This window comes from Populus trichocarpa, chromosome 8 (assembly GCF_000002775.5).
Source record: "Populus trichocarpa isolate Nisqually-1 chromosome 8, P.trichocarpa_v4.1, whole genome shotgun sequence".
Lineage (NCBI taxonomy): Eukaryota > Viridiplantae > Streptophyta > Magnoliopsida > Malpighiales > Salicaceae > Populus > Populus trichocarpa.
In genome coordinates this window covers 12,481,047-12,507,865 of record NC_037292.2, presented here as the reverse complement: position 1 = coordinate 12,507,865, position 26,819 = coordinate 12,481,047, and the positions used below count along the sequence as shown (strand labels likewise).

The 26,819-nt window shown below is 34.4% G+C and overlaps 2 protein-coding genes across 2 annotated transcripts; both read right to left on the bottom strand.

Annotated features, from left to right (window-relative positions):
• Positions 1-644: 644 nt before the first annotated feature.
• On the bottom strand, positions 645-2,927 carry LOC7494798 (E3 ubiquitin-protein ligase AIRP2). The gene is made up of 5 exons (XM_002311704.4): positions 2,563-2,927; positions 1,839-2,001; positions 1,653-1,719; positions 1,276-1,510; positions 645-1,159 (listed from the first exon to the last, which is right to left on the bottom strand). Exons 1-5 carry the CDS (start codon positions 2,649-2,651, stop codon positions 949-951), a joined length of 765 nt encoding a protein of 254 aa, XP_002311740.1. The 5' UTR covers positions 2,652-2,927; the 3' UTR covers positions 645-948.
• Positions 2,928-4,653: 1,726 nt separating this feature from the next.
• LOC7480940 (probable LRR receptor-like serine/threonine-protein kinase At1g67720) lies at positions 4,654-10,334 on the bottom strand. The gene is made up of 15 exons (XM_002311703.4): positions 9,728-10,334; positions 8,908-9,445; positions 8,251-8,762; positions 7,964-8,096; positions 7,481-7,552; positions 7,336-7,404; positions 7,130-7,201; positions 6,889-6,957; positions 6,544-6,716; positions 6,201-6,454; positions 5,912-6,038; positions 5,749-5,814; positions 5,474-5,660; positions 5,256-5,388; positions 4,654-5,112 (listed from the first exon to the last, which is right to left on the bottom strand). Exons 1-15 carry the CDS (start codon positions 9,795-9,797, stop codon positions 4,789-4,791), a joined length of 2,799 nt encoding a protein of 932 aa, XP_002311739.3. The 5' UTR covers positions 9,798-10,334; the 3' UTR covers positions 4,654-4,788.
• Between the last annotated feature and the right edge of the window lie 16,485 nt (positions 10,335-26,819).

The window sequence follows — 26,819 nt, the reverse complement described above, 5'->3', positions numbered from 1 at the left end:
AATATACCAAAAATCATTCAAGTCATAGGTTCACAATCTCTTCATTCTTAATATATTTTGCATACATATTTTCAGAATCTATCTATCTAAAATATCATTGCACTTCACTGTTTACAAAGTTCTTGACTTTACCATCAAAGATTCTCTATATCCATCAAAGAAGATCTTTTGCAGGTATTAATTACCGGTCACCACTTGCTACTACCACAACTACCGGTCACCTCCTTTACTAAACATCACTTGTTACTAGTTCCGATCCTTCTAGACTTTTCATATCAATGCACCAAATACATTGATTATGGATAATGAATTAAATTACTTGAACTAAAAGATCTACTAATTATCCTTCCTCAATTGTAATTTCCAATAATCCTTCCCCATCCTTCCCGTTCTTCAGTACTTTTCAATGCTTTTGGTTGGAAGGATCTATTTACATCCTTCCCCTCTCTTGTTGTCAAACAACTAAATGGATGATAACTTATCTATCATTTCTCCTCCCCCTTTTTATCCATCTCTGCTCACAAACATAGCCCAAGTGATTTAAGAGTGGTAAACAAGATGAAAACTATATGCACAAATTCTACTCTAAAATCCTTTTTCATTATAAGAAACATAGCATATGACATGGTAGGACAAACGTGAAATGAAGACAACCTCAGGTGTATGTTTTCTAATGATGTCATTATGACTGTTCAAAAGGAGAAATACAACTGGGTACTGCTGATAAGTAAGCAAAAATGTGCTTCCATATGTTCTAAAAATGGATCTCAAATTCACATATTTAGAGATTTATATTAATTACGAGGATGCTGACTTTCAAGAACTCAACAAAAGATGAGATCGATCATTTTGTGTAAGAATCAGGGACAATAGTTCTTACCGGTCTCTATGTACATTTGAAGGTCAGCATCTCCCCTCTATACATCATTCTTCTTATTTACTTTCAATTCATATTAGGTACTCGTAATACATTAAGAAAAGGGAATCGTGATAATCTTTTGGCAAGCTATTGACGTAGAGATAGAAGCGCGACAAATCCTCTTTGGAAACCGCTTTTGTGTCAACAACTTCATTGTTACAAGTGAGAACCCATAGGTCTTCCGAGTTAACTCTCTTTAAGCTGCCACGGCAAAATGGGCAGGACTCTGACCTCGTGTTCCTGCAATTATACAAAAAACCATACAAGTGGAATTAATGGCAACCCTCTTCAATATCAAGCACTCACAGTGGAAAAGGGCGTTGGTATTGCATCAAGATTTCAAGGCTTGTAGTTACCAGTTGCGGTAGCATTTGATGCACATTGCATGACAGCAATTAGGCAGTACCATTTTGGTGCAGGGCTCCAAACAAATTCCACATTCATCTTCCCTCTCTAAATCAATATTGGCAAGCTTGTTATCTCCTTCCACCTTATTTTTGCACAAACTCTCCATGCCAGAATTATCTCCCTTAACATCTTCCAACTCTTCTAAGTTACTATGAAGCCGTTGAAGAGACGGTGATATAACACCTGTTGCTCGATTTCATGAAATGGAACAAAGTCAAATAAAAACATTCAATCAGAATGGTTGGAAATTAGTTGCAGTGCATTTATATCTATGGTCTATAAATCAAGAAATGCCAAACAAAACAATCTTACATAATTTACATACCGTAGAATTCCCGAATTGTTGCTTTCCTTCCGTGCTTAGATAGGCTAGGTCTACCATCGCTATATACCTGCACGATATTAAAGAGCAAACACATAAAAATTTGCCAATTATACACAGCAGGATGCAAGAAATGGAAACTTTGGCAAACTATCTTTTTAGAATCAACAGGCCAAAAGGAGAATTGACCTTATATAGAAGTACATGAAAGAAATTTAGATATCTAGGGAGTAGGCAAATGCATGAACAATCTATCCGTTGTAGCAAAAAGAAAAGGAGAGGTGCCCAGCGATTGTAAACTAATTTCATCTGCAGACGCGCTCCATCCTTGCCCCTTGGAATTGCAGCAGCCCTGGTACACCATTATTCACATCATGTAACAAAATTAGTAAGACTCAGTCACGCTATTAATATTTAGACAATACTGGAACAAAACTTTTAACCAATTTTTTCCCTGAAAACAGAGAAGGCATAAAGAGAGTGGGAATCCCAACTATCTCCACCAATTAGCACTTGGAATTGCATGAAATTTTAGCCAAAGCAGCTCGCTTCAGCCGCAATTGAGCAGGCAGACATAGCAATACCAACACCAAAATCCATTCTTTATGATAGTACATGGATATTGCAGTCTTTCTTATGTCAAACAAATAAAACTGAAACATAAATTCCCACTTGAAAATTTCCTTCTACAAATTCACAAAATCTGCAAATTGCTTGGTACAAATTAAAAATGACCATAGAAAACAAGAAGAAAAAATCCCTATCCTCTTTTTCCTCGTATTATTTCAAAACGAACTTATGTTGTTGTTGTTGTTGTTGATCATAACAAGTGATTCTTAAAATCCCAACTACAAAAAAACAAAAACAACCCAAAAGAGGAGTTGAAAAGAAAAAAGAAATTTAAATGACTCACAAAGCATTGGCATGCTGGATATCAGCCTCCAAGACTTTGAGGGAGTCTTGGTAAGATGAGTTGCTCAACTGATAATGCATCATCTCCATCTCTCTCAATTCTCAAACTCAAAGCCCAACAAAACAAGCTCAACTGGGTTTGCAGGTGTGTTAAGCAATAAAAAACAACAGAGAGAGAGAGTATAGCTAAAAAGGAGAAGAGATAGGGTATGTGTCTCTAGCTTGCTTTCTCGGGGCGGCTTTGACACTGACAACTCTTGGTTTATTTGATGGTCAGAGAATACGTATGTATAATTCTGATGTGGTGGGTGGCCGTGTCTTGTTCGTTTGTTGACGATGCTCTCCTTTAATTTTTTTCCCCCTTTTCTTTTGTTCTTATCATCTTTTGCTTTTAGCTGTTGCCTTCCCTTTTATTATTTCTTTATAGCCTCGCCTTTCCTCTCTCCTCTTTCCCCTTCTGCATTTTTGGATTTTATGCTATTTGTGTAGAGAAATTATTAAAAAACAAATATGGGGTTTTATCCTTATTTCTCACAAAAATATGAGAATTTTTATAAAAACAATTTACGAATTTTATTTTTATAAGATAAAAAGAGGTGTAATTTCAGAGACTATGACTCACGATACAATTAGCCCGGTTTGTTTATACATTTTAAAAAAAAAATTAAAAAAATTAAAAAAATTTATTTTATTTTTGCTTTAAATTAATATTTTTTGGTATTTTTAGATCATTTTAATGCGCTGATATCAAAAATAATTTTTAAAAAATAAAAAAAATATTATTTTGATATGTTTCTAAATAAAAAGTACTTTAAAAAACAACCGCAACCACACTTTCAGTCGCGCTACAAATACCCTTCCAAGAAGCTAATACCAAGATTTGGTAGAGATTCTTGATTGAGTATTTTCTAGGTAAACTGCCTATTATTACTTAAGTTGGGTAATTAAAACATAATTGTTTGAGTTGGCTTTTTTTATTTTAGTTTAGTTGCCCTGTGGATTTGGTGGCAGCCTGATTTTTAATCATATAATATAAATCCCTTAATATATGAAGAGGTCGAATCATATCTATATAATATAATATAATATAATATAATATATGGTGGCTTTAAGATGATGAAAAACCTGTTTAGTCCTCTTCCTAAACAATATGAACATTTAATATATTAGTGGATGAGATAAAATAATAAAAGACTAGAAGGAGCTATTCACTCAACACACCACCTAAAATGTGGAATCCAAGCCTTAAGATATATAATCCTACTTATAGGCCATGCCAAAAGGTCAACTCCATTAACTGCTTGAATAGTTTGTTATAAATTGTTTTTAAAATATTTTTTATTTAAAAATATATTAAAATAATATATTTTTTGGTTTTTTATAATTTTTTTTACTTTAATACTTTAAAATATCTAAAAATACAAAATAAAATTAATTTTTTAAAAAAACTCGTGTAATATACCTTTCCAAACCAAAAATATTTTTAACACATTAAAACAATTTAAAAAAAAAAATTAATTTTAAAAAAAACTCGTTAAAAATGCCTTTCCAAATCAAAAGTATTAATTGATGCTTTTAGATTAGGAGCGTAGGAGCGGTGTAGGCATGAAAATGCAAGCCATATTCCTAAATAAAAGCATCATTTGGATTTGCGGTTGAGGTGCAAATGGCGTTTCTAAAACAGAAACATTAATTAATTAATGTGTTTAATAATGTTTGATATTATAAAAATTATTGCTTTTTAAAATATATTTTACTTGAAAATACATCAAAATAATATATATTTTTTATTTTTTAAAATTTATTTTTAACATTAACATACTAAAACAATACAAAAACAATAAAAAACAAATTTAAAATAAAATAATTTTTTTTTTTTAAATACCACCACAGAAACAAACACATCTGCAAGAGTCACAAAATTGACAATTCTGCTTGGGGCACCTCTCCCTCTCCTCTCTAACTGTTTGATAGGGCAAGACAATTATTACATCTTCCAGAACATCACGCTATTAGATAGGGAAGTTGGTGTTTTTCTAGGGCAGGCACCTCTCAGTTGCTTTTTCTTTTTTCTCTGGTCAGAGTTTACAACTGGAAAAATAATTTAGACCTCTCTCACTTTTATATTCTATTGTATCAGATTAATTCAGATTAAAATATGATAAAAAAGTGTGGATATTGTGTAAGAGTATATGTTACAGATAAGCGAAGGCTGATGGAAAGAAAACTATCTGGCTGCTGGGACAAGGCAACCATTAGATAAGTCAGGGCTCTCAATCTCGAGAAAGCTTGTTAGTAATGTTTTCCGGGAAGATTGTGCCTTTGAACTAGCAGATTGTTGTTTTTGGCTGCCATCAGTTCCTTTTTCAATCTTGTTAGCTTCTTGTATAGCCAAAATTATTTCATGCATCCTTGGCCGAGAAAATGCTCGTTGTTCTACGCATTGGATTGCAACTTCAGCAATCCTCCAGATGGACTCAATCTTGGCATTTCCAATTAGAACAGGATCTACAATGCTCATCACATCTCCTTTACGAATCAAGGACCTTGCCTGCAGAAGATAGCAGCTCATGAGGATGATTAAGCCTTAATTTGGTTTCGTATGTAGTGAGCATAATAGAAATATATGGGCTTCAATTCAAGAAAGATGACTATATGCCTTTGAAGAGAGTGGTGATAGCAAGAAGTGCATACCCAATGAACAATGTTCAATTCAGAACCAAAATCTTCTGTTGAGACAGGTTTTTTTCCTGATACCAGTTCTAAGAGAACTACTCCAAAGCTGTAGACATCACTTTTTTCAGTCAATTGCTGATTTGCATAGTACCTGAAGAAGCAGTTACACGATTGGTGAAGCACGAGCAGAAGTAGTAGAGAATGATGGGTATGCACAACTGATGAAGGTGGCTTACTCAGGATCCAGGTAGCCGACTGTTCCTCGCGCCACACTTGATACATGGGTTAAATCTTCTTCAGCTTGCCTTGAGAGCCCAAAATCTGACACTTTTGCTCTCATATTGATGTCTAGGAGAATGTTGCTTGTTTTAACATCTCGGTGGATGATACTGGGGTTGCATCCGGTGTGCAAGTATTCAAGTCCTACAAGCATCTAAATATGTGTTTATATTGTGAAATTGTAAACCAAAATACTAATGCATAATAAACAAACTAGAAGTTCGATATTAACCTTTTGCTGCATCCTCTGCGATCTGCAAACGAGCTAGCCAATCCAAGCGCTTCTGGTTGACAGGACCTATTAGAAGGTCATCTCATTGATTTAAATGGAAATGTTTCTAATAAAGAAACAGAAGGGTGGAAAATAAAGCAATTGTAATGTGCAGATTGCAGACCATGAATGTGATCGCGCAAAGTTCCATTGTGCATGTATTCATAAACCAGAATACGCTGATGTTCTTCTTCACAATATCCAAGCAGAGGAACCAAGTTCCTATGATGAATTCTTGACAAGAGGGCAACCTGCAGGTACGTTAATGTAGTTAATTAACCAGCCCTTTGAAGTTCATGATAGTTGCTTCATTTCTTGGTCTGATCTTATGCTAACTAAGTTTCTTGTTCTTTAAACCTTCAAAGTTTCAAATCTCTAACTCCAACAAATTATGTGGGGTGACATAAAGTTACCTCAGTCACAAACTGCAGCGTCAGATGAGTGGACGAGTCAGCCATTATCTTAACTGCCACTTCTTTTCCGTCTTTCATTTGCCCATAGTAGACAGTCCCAAAACTTCCTCTGCCTATTTTCTTGGAAAAATTCTTGGTAGCTTCTTCAAGCTCAGGGAGCGGAATATAGTATGAAACTCCTTCATCCATCATATGCCAACCCCGTGCTACAGAATACGCAGTCGAAGGCTTGGTACTTGCACGCAAAGAATTACCTGACAGACTCAAGAATACTTGAGAAATGCACAAAAATTTGCTATGCAACATGAATATAACTGAGGTGTGTGTGTATATATATACAGACCTTGGACTTCACTTTTTTTATGAGATGTCTTTCTTTGAAGATTACGCAAGAATAGTAAACTTCCTATCACAACAACTAATAGACCTGCAAGTATGCCAATCGAAATTCCAACTATCAACTTCAAGTGCATCTTTTTTCTTGCCTCTTTGTGTAGCCCAGGATTATGTTCATAACTGCAAGAGAATAATATCGTAGCTCTTTATAAATGTTCTGAGGCATACGATTTGATGGTTCTTGCATCTTATTCTCTATACCAGTTTCCTATGGAACAAAAGCTAGGCACATCTTTTATTATCATATAAGCCAAGGGGTAAGCGATGACATAAAACAATTCGAAATACTCACTTAAAGATAACTTTTCCAGTTAAAAATTCTGAAGGTATTTCCCCACTAAAGGAGTTGTTCTGTATGTACCTGTCACGAAGGCATTTCACAGTTAATGAGTATCATAGCAGTGTCATGGAAGCATTACCGCCTAGGATCAAAAGATTAATTGTACTTCATATTGCAATCAAGAGTCTGGTGAAGGGTGAATCATCATATATAGTGTATAGAGACAGTTAAATAAGTCAAGAGTGCTACTTACAGTGCCTGTAATTTAGGCAAACTGCCAAGGTACTTGGGCAATGGACCATTCAGTTTGTTGTTCTCCAGATGCCTGGATGACCATTGAATAAAGCAGGCAAGGACTAGTCAGTTGTTCTACAGGTAAATTTGCAGAAACATGCACTAGTAGAAACTGCAGTTTTAGGATAAACTGATGGAATGTAAAGCATGAATTTCAAAGCTTACACAATTTTCAAATTAACGAGATTGCTTATACCAGGGATAGGCCCTGTAAGGAAGTTACCATCCAACCACCTAAGAAAAAAGAAAAGGATTAAGATGGATCAAAATATGAAGTAGTACAACTCAACTATTGCACAACATCACTTACAACTCTGTCAATTGCTCCATGTTGTTAATCTCAGGTGGAATCTCTCCTTTCAGGTTCTTTCCTGACAATGCACTGTTCAGCAGGTCAGCAGAGTCACTCTTATAAGGATCTTAGAAAGTCAGAAACATTAACTACTTAATTATGTGGAAAAATTTATGGAGTCCATTGCAAGTTAGCAACACCTTTTAATATTGCGGCATTGGCTGTTCTATGAGCTTTTAGATCAAGTATATCAAATGAATTTCCATGGCATGATGAATTTATTGTTTCTTTGAATTCATAACTGTAGCATTCAGTTAAGCATGGCAAAGCAAGAACTCTAGTTGACAAATCAATGAATAGATATGAATGGAGTAATGAGTATCCATACCAACTGCAACTACTAGCGTTTTTCAAACACTAAGAGTCTAAAATGCCAAAATGCACTGTCCAGAATGAAATATATGAAAATGATCTGGAATTAACTAAGTGAGAAGAGGTTACATTTTTGTGATTCTTGGTGGTGTGGTTGAGGAGCAATTCACCCATTCCCAGTGAGCAGGAACACAAGGATCGCCTTGTTCATTTGCCCAAGCACTTTCAGCAGACAGAAAGCGAAGGGCATTGAGAACAGTCACTGGCAATTAAAGTTGTAATTATTCATACAGCTAATATTGGTCAAGCACGTTCTTTCTCATACTATTAGGAAAAATTAAGCAAAACATAATGATTTGGAACTCTGCGTACAGATGGTTTTTAGGATTAGTAGTAGGCTGAGGTTGTAGGCTTACCATCTTTGCTGTCAGTCTTCGGTTCAATCTTTAGGTATTTACTAATCTCAATCGCATTTAAGAGTGGTCCTAGTGTAGAATCTCGGGTCTTGGCAAAAGAGAATGAAAGAACAAAATCCAGAGACACATTCATGTAGCTGGGTTCATAAAGAGTGTAGCTTCCATTGGCATTTTCTGCTATATTTACCACTGCATTGCTGTAGTCAGATAAGAAAGGTTGCTGTAATTTGAATTTCCGAGTCTCATTGGCTCCCAAGTCTTCAATTTCGGCAAAATATGCATAAGCTCGAGCATTTGCAGGGAAATCTTCAAGATTCAACCTATAGCTTAGTATTCCTTCAGTGCCAACAACAGCTGTTTGCATTACTTTAACTGGAGGGTATTCTCTAGTCCTAGTGTCTACGTACTTCGATGTATTGATTCTAACTGTGCCAGGGGCCACCCCTACAAGGTAGTTTTGCCTTTTCTCGAGATCTGAACCCCAAATTCTGTCATATGGATCATCCGGGTACCTGAGAGAGGCAAATGTTTTACATTTTGACATCTTTCCATGTTGCACAAGAACTAGATTTAACAGAGAAGTGAGTGGAAAGCTAATTAATGAAGTGCTCAATTAATTCCATGTTATCTTTCTGCAACAATTGGAAATCAGCTAACCTTATGGCATCCTTGCTTAAAGCACCAAAATTTACTCTAGCTGCTACCTCTAAGAAGAAATTATCCTCAAAATCAGTGGCATACATTGAAAGGTTGAGAGGTCGCAATTCTAGAGTGGATATGAAGGGAGAACCAGTTGTAGCACAGCATATGCACACATCAATTGAACTTGAAGGAGCCCTGATAATCATTTCCTTCACATACACTCTTGAAGCATCCAATACTACCATAGTCGACCACTTTGTTGTGTCCAAGTAGAGATCAAATTTGGGGTAGGCATCTTCATTTTCCGAACTTCCATATTGAAAAGTGGCACGGACAAGATACCGCCTTCTCTCTTTGGTACCTAGAGTGTAACAGTACTTGTTGCTGTCTATAGGAAAGTCTCGCCGTCTTTGATACTGCGTATTTCCATTTGAAACCTGTGCTTCTGATGATTTTCCATACTTCATGATTGTACCGTTGTCTGAAACCCATGCTAGTCCAGTTCTTGGATCAGTGTAATTACTTGTGCCTCCACAATCTATACTGATAAATTCTGCATTTTGAAATTGGTTATATTAATTTCTTGGATTTTCATCTATATTACAAACTCCAATTCACAGCACAAAAAGAAAAAGGGATCATCGCCAATCTTTAAGAAAGAGATTGCTATTACTGCTATCATCGCAAGAGAATGAAAACATGCTTAAGATCCCCCAACAAGAAAACAAGATGGTATCTATATCTTTGTGTTACAACGTAGCTAGCACAGTGTACAAAATGAAAAGAAAATATCCTTAAAATAAACAATAAGGTTGCAGAGTCAAGAAGAACTCACCTGTAACTTGGCATATAACAGAAGATACAAAGAACAGATAGAGAACCAGAAAGTGAGAATACAGAGCCATTAAAGAAAGGGAGACAAAAACTAATCCTATGATCTATTTTTTGTTAGAACTTCAAGTGATTGATGAACCCCATAACTGTTTGTTAAGCTGAGCATCTAACACATCTTTCTTCCACAACCTAGTACTTACTTTTCACCTTTTTTTTTTTTTGATTGATGAGGTTGTGCAATGTTCACTCATGTTATGGCCTTCTTTTCTCTTGGGAATCTTCTTTTTCCCCAACAAATCAAAAGATTTTAAGTTCTGCTTTATTTCCTTTGTGAAAGAGCGTGACTCAAGCTGAACCTATAGGTTGGAAAAAGAAGAGCCAACTTTTACAAACACGTTTGTTTCTGTTGAAAAACCTTTAAATTTTGTTTTTAGTTTGGATATGTTATAATAGCTTGAATATGATGTCAAACACAGAGAAATCCATAGAGTTGTCACGAAGATTTGAAGGGAAAGCGCTCTCTCTCTCTCTCTCGCTCTCTCTCTCTCTCTCTCTCTCTCACACACACACACTCTGTTGATTAACATAATCAAGTTTTGAGTGAACTGAGTCAAATCCATTTGAGTCATCATCAATGATGTTTTTTTATATAATAAAATGAAATGATTTTAATAAGATTTTGACCTATATTGATCCCATAAGCCATAGATTGATTCGATAAACAATTATTAAGCTCAAAAGGGCCAGTGGGGACTGGGAATCAAATATTAGCCATGCATAGAGAAAGAAAAGGAGATAGTATTATTACTGTTGAGGAATTTAATAATTTTCTTTACTTTAGCTTTTGCGAAACACAAAATCTGCTTCTTCTTTTTTTTGTCAATTTGGACCAACTTGTCTTTAGCTTTACAAATATTTACAAAATACGAGTTTGAAAAATGCTGCAGATGCAAGTACATGGAAAAATAATTTAAGACAAAAGTTTTTATATATATATAAAGTTTAAACGGAACATTGCCTTCATCAATAATAAAAATAAAAAGTTTCTACGTGGGCTCCCATTTCCGTCCTCGTCTAGGTCCCATGCCAAGGGAACAAACATTTAATTTAGCCCTCCAGGTTTACAGGGTGGCTCAATTTCACCTCCAGAGTTTATTTTGTTTCAATCAGCCCTCATAATTTTCGTTGTAGTTTCAACCCCCCCCCTTCACTTATTTCCATCGGTAATTGAAACGGAAAAAAACAAGTAAATTTGAACTGAAATTCATGAGATATTGTAATATCACCCAAAAAGTATTAGAGTAAAAAACATAACCAAATAAGAAATAACAAAGAATCCTGCTTTACTTTCCTGGACTTAAAATTTGGTGGAAATACATGTTCATTTCGATATTTTTATCAGTAATTTGGCAAGGAATCCTTGCTTTACTTTCCAGGACTACTGCAATTGCCTTCTTCTGCTCAGTTGAGGTATGTGGGCTAGAAATTTGTCACAAACAAATATCATTTGCATTGTTGTGGTTACAAGCCTAGAGGTAATCCTTCATGAACAAAGATGAGAGCTGGTGAATTTGAACATGAAACTGGGTTTGTGATGATATGTGTCTTCACCTGTGCTTTCGTAATTTGTAATTGAGAAGGGGGGAGGGCATCTCCATTATGTTTCTACTTTCTTTGTGGGATTGGCTGAGTCACAAAGCTTCTGTCTTTGATCATTTCTTTGGTTTTTGTGTATTCTTCATGTAACATTCCTTTTCTATGCCGGTTGTGAAACGTACCGTCAAGGGTTCAGTCAAAAGAGGTGAGGCTTGATAGGGGTTTTGTGGTGGGGTTCTGCAGGGCAGCTGGTCTCCCAGGAGATTATGGTGCGAATTGTGTGCAAAATGAAATTGTCATATAGCCCCCTTGCTCTCTTCAGCTTGTTTTTGGTGGGATGGATGGACTGTGGTTTGTACAGATGCCCTCCCTGGTTATGTAGGCTTCCTTCGCATACTTGGATATTGTTAAGAAATATATATATATATATATATATATATATATATATATATATATATATATATATATATATATATCTTGTTTTATTTATTAAGGGTAGAATAATATTTTTAGTTTAGTCTATATATAATCTCTTTGTATTTAGGTTAATTGAACACTTTAGAATATTGTGATTAATGAAAACTCTAGCCTCTTTCTCTCTTATGTTCGTATTTTTTTCTGTTAATCTGTATTGCTTTAACATGATATCAAGCTGGTTTTATGGAATAAGGCTAAATCTCAAACACAGCTTTCACGGATTCAACTTTGTTTTTGGAGGAATATTCGTTTTGTTTCTGCAAATCTGGTATTTTGTCTCCCCTTCAGTTTCTGCAAATCTGGTATTTCGTCCTCTCTTCAATTTCTGCAACTTGGTCTTTGCGTTCTGTTTCTGTAATTTTTTGTTTTTGGAGTAATCGTATAAATTCAAGAAGATATTTGTTTAGTTTCTGCGATCTATTCAATTTCTGCAATTTAGTATTTGGTATTTTGTTGTTTTTACATTCTGGCTCTCTGTGATTGTTGATTATAGCTACTGAAAAAGATGATTCGCTTCAGTCTGTGAGTGTGAGGTTGGATGGGAAGAACTATTCGTATTGGAGTTATGTAATGCAAATTTTTTTAAGGTTAAAAATTTTTGGGGATATATTAGTGGAACCTATATGGTACCTAAGAAAACTGAGGAAAGGAATGTTGCTTTGATAGATGCATGGGAAGCAAACAATGCAAATATTATTACTTGGAATAATAATTATGTTGAGCATTCCATAAGTACGTAGTTGGCGAAGTAGAAGACAACAAATGAGGTTTGAGATCATCTGCAAAGGTTATTCACACAATCAAATTTTGCAAAACAGTATCAGTTAGAGAATGACATACCAGCTCTTCACTAGAAGAATATAAGTATTCAGGAGTTCTATTTTGCAATGACAGATCTTTGGGATCAATTGGCTCTTACATAATTGGTATAATTAAAGGCATGTAGTACCTATATTGATCGTTGGGAACAACAACGATTGATATAGTTTTTAACAGCACTTTGCAGTGATTTTGAAGGACTTAGAAGTTCAATTCTACATCGTTCTCCACTGTCTTCTGTTGACTCTGTTGTCAGTGAGTTATTGACTGAAGAAATACGTCTCTAGTCTTATTCTGAAAAGGGAATTCTTTTTGCTTCGAATCCATTTGTACTAGCAGTACCCTCTAAGTCATTATTTAATCATCAAAATAAGCTTTACACAAGGGTTATCTTCGATAAGTGCAGTTTTTGTAAGCAGAAAGGTTATTAGAAGACTTAGTATCCCAAGTTGAGACAACAAAATCAAGCTTGGAAGTCTGGCAACAAATCACAATCTAATGCTCATAGACCACCTCAGAGTTATAAACCACCACACCACAATACTGCAACAGTAGTTTCATCAGGCCATATTACCGATCCTAATACTCTAGCTGGACAATTTCAGAAGTTTCTCTCCTTACAGCCACAAGCAATGTCTGCTTCTTCTTCCGTAGGTCAGTTGCCTCATAGTTTCTCAGGTATGTCACATTATGAATGAGTTTTGATTCTGGTGCTTTACATTATATGTCTCCAGATTCTTCATCTTTTATCTATGTGTCTCCTTCGCCTTCCATATTGATGGCACTCAAATGCCCTTAACAGGTGTTGGTTCTGTTGTCACACCTCACTTCTCTCTTCTTAATGTTTATTTTATTCCAAAACTTAGATTGAATCTTGTTTCTGTTTGACAATTATGTGATTCTTGTAATTATTTAGTCATTTTTTCCTCTTCCTTTTGTTGTGTACAAGATCTGCAGTCTCAAAAGCTGATTGAGATAGGTCGTAGGGAGAATAGACTATATATTTTGGATGAGTTAAAAGTACCAGTTGCTGCTGCTGCTACTACTGTTGATTTGTCTTTTTTTCGTTTGAGTAATTCCTCTTCTAGTTTTTATTTATGGCATTCTTGTCTAGGTTATGTTTCGTCTTCTCGTTTGAGATTTTTGGCATCCGTAAGAGCTTTAGAAAATTAACAACCTTGTGATATTTCTGATTGTAGTGGATGTAAACTAGCAAAATTTTTTGTTTTACCTTTTAATTTAAGTATTTATGTTTCTTTTTCCTCATTTAACTTAATTCATTCTGATGTATGATGACCTTTTCTTGTTGCCATAAAAGGAGGTTCTCGATATTATATTTCTTTTATTGATGATCATAATCGTTATTATTGGGTTTATTTAATGAAACATCGTTCTGAATTCTTTGAGATATATACAGCCTTTCGAGCTCTTATCAAAACTCAATATTCTATTGTTATCAAATGTTTTAGGTATGATTTCGATGGGGAATACACCTCTAATAAATTCTATGAGTTGCTTGTCTTAGATGAAACCATTCACCAAACTTTGTGTACAGATACTCTTGAGCAAAATGGTGTTGCTGAAAGAAAATATAGGCACATCATCGAAACTACTCATTCTCTCATATTGTCTGCTTTTGTTCTTAATGAGTTTTGGGGAGAAGTTGTTCTTACTGCTGTAAATTTGATTAATACAATCTTATTTTCTCATAGTTTATGTTTTTCTCCCTTTTGAAAAGTTATATGGGTATGTCCCTGATTATTCCTCCTTTAGAGTTTTTAGTTGTGCTTGTTTCGTTCTTCGTCCTCATGCAGAATGCAATAAGTTGTCCTTTCGATCTGCTATTTGTGTCTTTCTGAGTTATGGTGAAGGTAAAAAAAGGTATCATTGTTTTGATCTAATAACTCAGAAAATTTATATATCTCGTCATACTGTTTTTCTTAAGCATATACCTTTTTTTTCTATTCCATCCACTACTCATAGCCTGACTAGACTTGATATTATTCGTATAGATCCCTTTTTCTGAGGATTCTAATAATTTATCATCTCAGGTTCCTAGTACCTCAAATACTCATTCCCATGTTCGACCAAATTGTACTCATCATTCTGTAGGTACTGACACTTTACTCTCCGGCACACCTGAAGCTCCATTCTCATCTACAGCCCTCCAAGCTTCGTCTGAGATTGTGGATCCACCTCTACGTCTATCCATATGTATTTGTAAGTCCACAAAACTACCAGAATTTGCTTCTTCTTGTTATTCTTCATCATTTACTTCTTTTTTAGCTTCTGTTTATTATCTCTCTAAGCCCTCTTCCTATAAGGAGGCAGTTTTTTATCCTCTTTGGTAGCAAGCTATGGATGAAGAACTTTCTGCTTTGTATAAGACAGATACTTGAGATTTGGTTCCTCTACCTCCTGGTAAGAGTGTTGTTGGTTGTCGTTTGGTATATAAGATCAAGACTAATTCTGATGGGTCTATTGAGCGATATAAAGCTAAATTGGTTGTAAAAGGATACTCTCAATAATATGGTATGGATTATGAGGAGACATTTGTCTCAGTTGCAAAAATGATTACTATTCGTACTCTTATTGTTGTAGTTCAGTTTGTTAGTGGCATATCTCACAACTTGATGTTAAAAATGCCTTCTTGAATGGAGATATTTAAGAAGATGTTTATATGGTGCCCCCTCCCGGTGTTTCACATGACTCTTGGTATGTTTGCAAGCTCAAGAAAGCGTTATATGGTCTCAAACAAACACCTTGTGCTTGGTTTAAAAAAATTTATATTGTGATCTCATCTCTTGGATTTGTTTCTAGTCATGATTCTGTCCTTTTTATTAAATGCACTGATGCAGATCATATTATTCTATCTTTATATGTTGATGATATGATTATTACTGGTGATGACAATGATGATATTTCAGTTTTGAAGATAGAATTGGCTAGACAGTTTGAAATGAAGGATTTGGGTTATCTTCGATATTTTCTAGGTATTGAGGTAACTTACTCACCTAGAGGTTACCTTCTTTCTCAGTCCAAATATGTTGTAGATATTCTTTAGGGTTAGACTTATTGATAATAAGACTGTAGACACTCTCATTGAGGTTAACGCAAAGTATTCTTCTTTTGATGGTATACCTTTGACAAATCCTACCTTATACCATACTATTGTTGGGAGCTTGGCATATCTTACTATTACTTGTCCAAATATTGCATATGTTGTTCATGTTGTTAGTCAGTTTGTTGCTTCTCCTACTACAGTTCACTGGGCAGCTGTTCTTCGTATTTTGCGATATCTTCGTGGTACGGTTTTTCAGAGTCTTTTACTCTCATCCACCTCTTCCTTGCAGCTGTGTGCATACTTTGATGCTGATCATGACAGTGATCCCACAGATTGCAAGTCTGTTACCGATTTCTGTATCTTTCTAGGTGATCCTCTTATTTTTTAGAAGAGCAAGAAACAATCTATTGTTTCTCAATCTTCAATCGAAGCAGAATATCATGTTATGACATCTACTACCAAAGAGATTGTTTGGTTACGTTAGTTACTTGCTGATATGAAAGTTTCTCTTTCTCATCCTACTCTTATGTATTTTGACAACCAGAGTTCTATTCAGATTGCTTACAACTCGGTTTTTCATGAACGAACTAAGCACATTGAGATCATTTGTCAATTTACTCGTCATCATCTCAAGCATGACACAATTACTCTGCCTTTTGTTTCTTCTTCTTTGCAGATTGCAGACTTGTTTACCAAGTCACATTCTATTTCTCGTTTTTGTTTTCTAGTTGACAAACTTTCGATGCTTGTAGTTGCCGCATCGTGAGTTTGAGGGGAGATGTTAAGAAATATATATATTTATCTTGTTTTATTTATTAAGAATAGAATAGTATTTTCAGTTTAGCCTATATATAATCTTTTTGTATTTAGATTAATTGAACACTTCAGAATATTGTGATTAATGAAAATTCTAACCTTCTTTTCTTTTATGTTTGTATTTGTTTTTTGTTAATTTGAATTACTTTAACATGTATAAGGTGCGTTGATGGTTGCTGTTTGCTTCAGCTTGTACTCTATCACTCCTTCTAATTATTTTTCTTGGAAGAGGTTAGAGGGCATAATCAGAGGGTTGTTTTTTGAAAAGCAGCAGAATCCATGGCGTTTAACCTGCCTTTTCGAGTACCTGAGACTCGTGCGATTCTGTTTGATTACATGATCTGACTTGTAGAAGCAGAACTAGTGGACCACAACGCTAGCCATTATTGTTCATACTAGTGTACGATGGAGAAGTTTAATTTCATCCACCATGTGGCTGGTTAGAAAATGACGTTTCAGAGGTAGCTGCATGTGACCGACTAAATTGCTGGATACTACCCCTCGAACTACGAACCAGTTGACTGCAGGTGCTTCGAAAATTCAATAAACATCATCAGCGGCTGCTACAAGATGGAAGGTTAAGCACTTGTGCGATGATTAATACATGTAAATACTAAATGGTAAGTAATAATAGAAAAGATATGCATGACATTCAACTCAGCTTTTTGGAACCTGAGAGTGTTGGGGATGCGAAAGTCTAGAAACTTATTTCTCTTGCAAGTTGCAAGTACCTAGTCTCAGTTTACTATGCTGTGTCAGTAAGGCAAACATCATGGATTCAATACATGATACATGACATGTTTGTTGCTGTCATGAATTTGCTTAAGAAATCAAGGTGTTGCCTCTTTATGTTTGTTATGCGGTTCGACCTGTTTATGACAGCTGAAACTTTTCATAGCTGGTTAATATAAGTAGAAAACTTGATTTAAACTCGTAAATCTAAATTGTACAGGAAAAATAGTAATTAACGATATCTATTTCCAATTCCTTCATGATTTTGATGCGAGTGAATCCCTAGTAGATCCAATATTCACATCCACCAATGAATTTGGAGTGGATGGTTCTAAACAAAGATTAATAGACCTGAGCTCAATCCAAAGAAGTCAACAGAACCGAAAATGCCTGTGACAGGTCCAGGTTTCAGTTTTAAAATTGCTGAGCGAGCTATGTATCCTGAGAAAGACGTTTGTGTCTAGTTTCCAACGCATCAACAGTGCAGGATTTGGAGCTTTCCACCAAACGTTATGACCAATTTACTTACAAGCGTGCACGCTGCTACAACAAGAATTCAGCAGAACCAAATTCTCTGTCATCTTTTACAACTCGCATGACTGCCTCTTAGTCAACAAACATTCAGTGGAGCTTGGACAATCATACTTCCAGCTCACTTGCATGTCAGTAGCTTTACTTGTCAATAAAGACAGCAACATGGGCTATAACTAGAGGGAGGTCATGAAAATACCCTTCACCTAAGCACTGAGCTATGCTTGTTTACTAAGCTGTCTACCTCTAGCGGATTCGATTGAGTTTTGAACTAGCAGCAGAACTCTAATCTTCAAGAAACTGTTTCTGTGTCCTTGTAGTGGCGAGCTTTATCCCTGTTCAATTCATTCTAAGTACTGGATTTTATTATCATTAATCGAACTTGATTAACAACTTCATTGCACCTTCAAGATAACTCCTGCCTTCCTGCGATGATGGGGTTGTATGGCTTGGTCAAAGCCAACAGGGACTCTGGGCCGTTTGGCCCAGTTATCATAGTGCAACCTGTCTGGCGCATCTGAAATCAACTCTGGTAGGTCGGGCATCACACTCCAGTTCTCGTCTCTTCGAGCTAAAAGACAGGAGCCAAATGGACCCATTCCATCAACCTCACCCAAGCCGTGGGTCAGGCAAGAACCGGTCAGGTAAACTGATATCAGTCGATTGAAATTTCGAGTTAAAAAAACTTGTAAGGAGTTATTTTTATTTTTAAAAGAATAGGTTTTTTTTCTAGCCTCACTTTGACAAGGTATTCATCCATCAATTACCGAGTTGACTTGTTAAACTGTGTTAGGTTAAATAATATTGCACAAAACTTAATACCAGAAAAATCTCATATAAATTATTATATTAAATTTTAAATTTACATAACTTTTTTATAAATTCTTTTTACAGAACCCCAAGTCTACTTATATACTAATAAATAAATAAATAAATAATCACTTTAATTTTTATTTATTTTTCTCTTCCCAATTCTTATTGGTAAAATAGAAAAGCATATAAACAATCATTTTTCCCTTTTCTACTCTTTATTAATCTTTGTGTTATCTTTTATAGTATTTATAGTTTCTATGCATAGGAAGTCTGCCTAAAGGCAGGGGTTTTCTTCATGCCTGCAAAGAAAAGCCACGGCATTGTCACTTTATATATATTTAGTAATATTACTTTCTGGTTATAAAAATAATAATTAATATGAGATTCTATGACTAGTTTCGTTATTCTAGAGATCTATAGTTAACCTTGAAATAATAATTCCATTCTAAAACTTAAATTGTAATAATTATTTACTCGGTTAGATCTGAAATAAAATTTAAATTACAAGTTGAAAATTAACTTGAATCAATTTAAATGATATTATTTTATTAAAAAATCAAATTAAAATTCAATCAATTCGATTAGACTCGAGCAGACAGGGCACAACTAGCTACCTATAACAAAAACCTAGCTAATTACTACAGTCAATGTGCAACAAGGAAAAAAGAGAGAGCAAAAACAATGTCACAAAAAAATGCTTGGCATATCCTCAGAATACATTGTTCATTCCATCACCTAGCATCTTCCAGCGGGAAACTAGAAGATGAAACAGTGCCGATGAACACATAAAGCTAAAAGGAATAAATAGGCAAGGGTTAGAGCACCCGAGGCATCATAGAAGATATCAAGGAGAGAGCAATATTCCTGACTTTAAATTAAACAAGTAAAAAAGCAACACCCCACCGAAGAGAAATGGCTCGGATTACTTGTTAGTGGGCATTTCCTTTTAGAGCGATCGAGTTTTCTCCTCTTCTTCTTCTTCTTCTTTAATCCTTCTCGAAAGGCAAGCCTTTCGAACCTTGATTGTTGAAAGCTGAAGCCTCGATCGCCTATATAAAATTATAAACTTGAAAGAAAATAACACCGAGACTGGTCCATGGCTAAAAGAGATGGGGGATCAGACCCACTAATTGGGCTCTCGATGTACTTGCAATTCGGTACTTTGCAACGTGTTTCGACCAGAACAAAAGCGTATCTCGCTGGGGATCAACCTCTTGTTGTTGGTTAGAGGCCTCGAGTGATTGATTATTGGTGGAAAAAAAAAATATTGATTAATTAATAAGATTCCCTCTTTACATGAGCACCAAGTTTGGAGCACTTGCGACTACTAATTCTGACCTCAAAGTCTTGCTTTAATTTCTTAAAGTTGCTGCTGTGGCCTCAATTAACTATGTGTAATAATTTTTTAAAATAGTTTTGATTTAAAAATATATTAAAATAATTTTTTTTATCAACATATTAAAATCAATAAAAAAATTAATTTAATATTTTTTTTAATATAAACATACTTTTAAAAACATCCAAAAATATATTTAGACGCAATCTAGACATCATTTAAATGTTTGTTTGAAATGTAATCCGGACAAATTCCAAGAACCAGTTATCATTCCTTTCAGATTGGAATTACATTAATGAAAGATTGAACGTCATTCTATGTATACCAATGATCTTATAGGTAACTAGCTAGGATTAGGATTAAATGGATTCCCACTTGTAATCTTCAAGTTCAACAAATGATAAAAATCAAAGCGTGGGGAAGACGATCCAATACGAGTGTGGCAGCATCCGGAGCACCAATATTGTCAGCTTTTGAACTCAAGAGTAATGGTGATTAATTTTTAAAGTAATTTTTATTTAAAAATATATTAAAATAATATATATTTTTTATTTTTAAAATTAATATATCAAAATGATTTAAAAAAATTAATTTTAAATAAAAAATTAATTTTTTATAAAATGTTATTTGAGCCGTGTTCTGAAATGAAGCATTGATCCGAGAAGACTTGTTGTCGTTTAGTGATTGGAAGCTATGTTTAAGGACCTGTTTATTATTATGATTTTAATGGTTTTTTTTGTTGTTTTTAAAATTTTTTTGCTTTAATTATTTTAATAAGAAACACCTCATTTGTTTAAGTTTGAGATTCATATAAATTTATTATTATTTTATACTTAATTCTATTAATTCAATTAAAAATATTTATCATTAAATTTTTAATATCATATGTTAATAAAACTCAATAAATAGTTTTATATTATTATTTAATTTAACCTTAGAGCAACCAAGTACATAAAATATATTTTAGTTTAGAAGAATTATTGAGAATCCATAGTTTTCATCTCCTGTTGATAATTCAATATAAATTTCTTTTCTTTCAAGATAAATAAAGAGAGGAAAAAAACTAGCTCAATATGTCCTTTTATTTTAGTTAGATTAAATTTTTAATTTTTAATTTTATTCTTATATTTTCAGCTTAATATATACATGATAAACTTAAATTAAATTATCAAAATCAGATATGAAAAGAAAATTGTAAAGTGATGTTGAAATTCATGTTGATTTGATTGTGTTCGTAGTTTCGATTTAGAATAATGTACTCCTATTTTCCACGAGATCTCTTTTAATTTGTATTTACAACTGCAAATTTGACCCAACTCATATTTCATATCATTAAGAACCAACACGCCTTTAACCCTAATCACTAGTCTAGATATTTATTCCCTCGGTGATCTAAAATCTAACTTGAATTAGTTTTTTTTTTTTTTTAAATCACGGTGAATTAAACTTGAAAATGGGACCGGAATGACAACTATGATCACACCCACTCGAGATATCCAATCTGCCGAACAAACGTCACCCCCACAAATCCTTGGTTGCCCCACCCCACTAATGCCCATCTTCCATCAAACCCCAGTCTGTGGAGGAGGTTAAGCTGTTCCCTGGAGGCCATGGAAAGGGGTGGAGATTCTGGATGAAAAACTAGCTTACTGTGCAGAGAGGTTCCAATCTTGAAATCAAAATCATTTTGAGCATATTTATAGACAAATTAAAGGTTGTATGAACAGGAATTGGAGGCCTCAATCTGATGATGTGTGTCGGGTATGTTAGATAGCCTGCCAGCGAAGGAAGAAACTACGTGGGTTCAATGATCTAGAGTGGCTTGGCTGAAGCAACGAGACAGAAAGCCATTGTCCCCTGACATGAATCAGATGCTTGCTGCTACCTTTACACATGAGGAGGCTTGTGAGGCAAATACACCCATCAAAAAGCCCTTGTCCCCTGTTGCTTTTGCTGCTATTTTCTTTAAGAAATGGATGTTTGTCCAGTATTGTTAGGGGTGCTGAATGAGGATTGGAATCCACTAACTGTAAACCACTCATTCCCAAAGCTAATAGCCCTGAGAAATGCACTCATTTTCAAGCTTTTTATGGAAGCCCTAGCTAATAGGGAAAAAGATTTTGAAGGTTACAGTTAGTGAGAATCAGTGTGTAAAAATGTACTCTTGGCTTTTGAAACTTTTCACTGCACGAAGAAGATGAGAGGTATGCAAGACATTATGGGGCTCGAGCTGGACAAGATAGGGGCGAGCATTGCTTCAACCGGTTTGATTTGTATAAAAACTTCAACTGAATTGAATTAAATGAAAGAATCAAAATATTGACCAGTTTGTTTTGGTTTTATATTAAAAAAAAGAATAAATTCAATTTAATTCATAAATATGTTAGTTTGACTATATTTTATAAGCTTTAAAAGGTTTTTTTAAAAAAATTCGTTTCGGTTCGGTTTTAATTTTTAAAATTAAAATTAATTACTCTTGAATTTTTTAAAAGAATTTTAGCCAAAAATACCCAAAAAATTTTGAAAAACCATTCAATTAAGTTAATTTCGAGTCAATTTTTTTTAATATTTTGAAAATTTTAATTAGTTTACTCACTTCTAAAAAAATAATAATTTAATCCGAACTCGATGGATATCAATTCGACCTGAATGAATAGATATTTTTTAGACTTGATGGATAATAAATAGGGTATGAATATTATCAAAACCGATCCGAAACTAACCTGAAATATATATTTATATTAAATATATATATTTATAGAATATTTAAAATTTTAATATAATATAATATATACATACTTTGACATAAAATACACACATATAAATAATATTTATCATTTTATTATTTAATATACATGTATATATATATTAATTATTATATTTTTATTGATTAATAAATAATAATAGATAATAGATAGTTATTTAATACCCGAAATCTAATAAATAACTAAATTTCTTATTTAATAATAAATAAAATATAAATATTAAAAAATTCAACCTGCCTGCGCTAATCATTGCCATCCCTACTCAACACAACTAAAGGCATGTGATAGAGCTGAACGAGGGTTACTTAAGAAAGTTATGTTGAAACTGGGTTTCTGTCCGGAGGGGGTTGATGTTATTAAGAGATGTGTCTCCGTGGAGAGCTATTTGGTTCTTGTTAATGGCATTCCTCCTCGACAATTCCAACTCAGCAGAGGACTCAGGCAAGGGATCCTCTATCACCTTGTTTTTTTATTTGTGTAGAAGGTCTTTCAGCTTTGGTCAATGATGCGGAAAAGGGAGGTTTAATTAATGGAGGAAAGGTTTTGTCGTCAAGCACCTTCCATCACCCATTTATTTTTTGCTGATGACAGTATTCTGGTTACCAGGGAAACCATGCGAGAAGTTGAATGTATTGCAGACATCCTCCAGCTATATGAAAAGCCTCTGGTCAGCAAGTAAATTTAGAAAAGACTGAAGTAGCGTTCAGCCAAAATGTTCCAACACGTGCAGAATATGTTCAACCAGAGCTTAGGAGTTAAGGCAGTGCAGCGCTATACATGCTAAATACTTGGGTCTTCCAGCTATGGTAAGAAGGCAGTCTTGTCCTCAATCCAGGACTAGGTTTGTAAGAAGGTGGGTGGCTTGAAAGAGAAATTTTTATCAGAAGTTGGAAGGGAACTTTTGATCAAATTAATCAGTGCTATAGGCCATTCCTACGCATTCGACATCGTGTTTTAGGCTTTCTGACACCCTCTGTGAGGAGATGGGGAGTAAGATAAAAACGTTTTGCTGGTGCCAATTGAAGGATCGAAGGATTCACTGGGTTTTTTTGGGAGAAATTATGTAAGGGAGAAGCTTATGGTGGGTTGGGTTGGGTTTTAGGAAGATGTCTTGTTTTAGCAAAGCAAGGTTGGAGATTGCTTAAGAATCCTTCCTTTCAGATAGCCCCTGTATTAAAACAGATATTTTCCTTCAACCAGTTCTGTATATAGAAGCTTCTGTTGGCCAATCTCCGAGCTATTCATGGAGAAATATTATTGGTGCTAAGGATCTGCTAGAAGCTGGAACTAGATGGCGAGTTGGCAATGGAAATGATATCCGGATATAGAAGGATAAATGGGTACCAGATCTACCTGAGATGCGCATACAGTCTTTTGTTTCAGTTCTCGGTAAAAGTGCTCAAGTGAGCTGATCAACTGGGAGACCAGGACTCGGGATGGTGATCTGATCGATTCCATCTTTTCACAAATGAAGCTCGGGGTATCTATCCATCCTGATAAGTCTTCGTCGAGCGAAGGATGATTTAACCAGGGCAATGGCTAGAAATGGTAGCTAGCGTCTCTGTTAAAAGCGGATACCATTTTGAGAAAGAAAGACTGGAAGCTCGTCCATTGTTGACTAGTGAAGAATCTTGGTGGAATTTCATCTGGAAGCTTCATATTATTCCTGAGGTCAATAGCTCTATATGGCATGCATGCCTAGATGTGATGCAATCGAATTGGAATCTTACAAGGAAGAGGATTACTGTTGATCATAATATTCGTGACAGATACTTACCATTCTAATGGTGAAACGACTTGGCATATTCTGGTCCAATGTTCGTGGGCAAGGAAGATGTGGCTGGAGATCAGTCCTCTTAAGTGGGCGCAGCACTTGAAACAAAGCCTCAATGATGATGAGATGAGGATAGTTTTTTCTCTTAAGTGGCTCTGACCCTCAGATTTGCATGCAATGTATCTATTCAGTGGTTGCAAGAATTAACTATCCTGATAAGGGCGAGGTTAATATTAACACTAATGTAGCTATTTTTGGGATGGAGAAGTTTGGATTAGGGGTTGCCATGCTCGATGAGAAGGGTGAGGTTATGCTGACAGCTTCGAAACCAGTTGACCCTCCTTTTTCTGTAGAAGTGGGTGGAGCTTTTGCTGCTCAACACGGTCTCCTTCTTGCTACTGATACGGGTTGTGCGGTGCTGTTCTGAAGACAAATTGTAAGCCTCTTTCCCATGCCCTGAAGCCTCCACATTTCCTCCCTCGTGAATTGAGCAGTGCGGCGGTGGAGAGTATTCACATAGGCTGCAGCTTCTCCTCGTACTCACCTAGAAGTTCAAGCCATATCGCACATGCACTTAGTAGAATGGTAGGTTGATCTTGAGACAATTTGGGTGGAGGTAACGTTGTTGATGATGATGATTGGTGCACGCAGAATTATCTGCTATTTCATAAGAAAAATTAATAAAAATAGATTATAATAAAAAAAATCAAGATTAATCATCCAATCCATTTATGCTATCTGTATGGGAATTATGGTGGGTTCCAGCAATTTAATTACTTAAAATGTTCCAATTATTTTTACTTTTGAAATAGCAGTAATTCTCATGAGCTAGCTACTGTTCTAAATTCTATTAGGGTTATTCAAATAATCAGTTGTTTGATTATTCTTCCCATGAAGATAATAAGAATTATATATATGGTGAATTACGCAGCATTAATTAACTATATTTACACCCGTTTTAATAAACAAAAAAGATTCTAGAAAAAAAAACGATTCTCTAAAAGAAGTAGATTATATATATATATATATATATATATATATATATATATATATATATATATGTAACAAGTGGATTATAAATTAAATTATTATCAAGATTTGATCTTAAGAAGAAATTGTTATTAATTATGAAAGAAGAAGAAGAAGAAGTAGTTGGGGAAGTGTCACCCACAATGAGGAACTGCACAGCTATATATTAAAATCATGACTGAGAATAAAAAAAAAAAAAAAATTGTGAGATTCGAACTCGTGACCGCTTAATCGGCTTTGATATCATGTCAAAGAACCATCTGAACTCAATAGTTTAAGCTGTTAGATAAGGTCTCAGGATATGATTTATATTATTCTCGAAAAAAAATACATAAATAAATATTACCACAACTCATAGATGGACCATCAAGACTCGATGCATGGTTGATATTAAGGTATATAGTATTTATTTTTTTTATTTTTTTAATATAAACATATTAAAATCATAAAAATAAATACTATAAAAAATATTAATTTAATATTTTTTCAAGACATCTAAAAATATAAAATAGAGCATTCCTAAACGGACCAGCTGCCGATAGCCAAGATTGTGCTTAACTTACCATTAGCCTTTCCTTTAATTATCTCACAAGAACTTAATTATTGGATCTACGCCACCAGAAGAAGAAGAAGAAGAAGAAGAAATTATTAACAGGATTAACTTTAAAAATTCTTTGAGATGCCTTTTTTTTTTTTTTCCATTCAAACATTCTTTAATTCCACTTCAGGTTCCATCTTTACTACAAAGTAAATTCTACATTCGACTTCTCGAAGCTTATTCTTGTCTTTTTTTCTGTTTGGAGCCGTGAAATGAACATGATTTCGAGACTTGGACATGAGAAATGATTAGGATTGAATTTATAATTAAATAAAATAAGATATTAATTCGACAAAATTTATTTAATGAATAAATTAACTTAGTTAAACTCAATTTAAATCTGATTCCGTTAATAATATAAAAAATAAGTAAAAAGTGAGTCATTTTTTTTCTACAATAAAATTATTTTTAAATATTTTTTATACATAAAGATTACCTCTCGTAATATTACCTTTTTAAATAACTATCCATTAAAGTTACAATTACACATTTTTAATAATAATTATTGAACTAGCTCGGCTAAGGAAAAAATAAATAAATGAAATACTTTGTTGAAATTAAAATAATTAATCTAAATTAATTAGATGATGCACGAGTCAATCAAATGATTTGATAATTCAACTCTTTTTTAAAGTAAATTCCAAGATCGTATATTAAAATCATGAATAAAAGCTCCAATGGAGGAGAAAGGTAATTTGAGGTGGCAAAGGTGAAGAAAGAACTCAACAGGAACGTTTAACCGA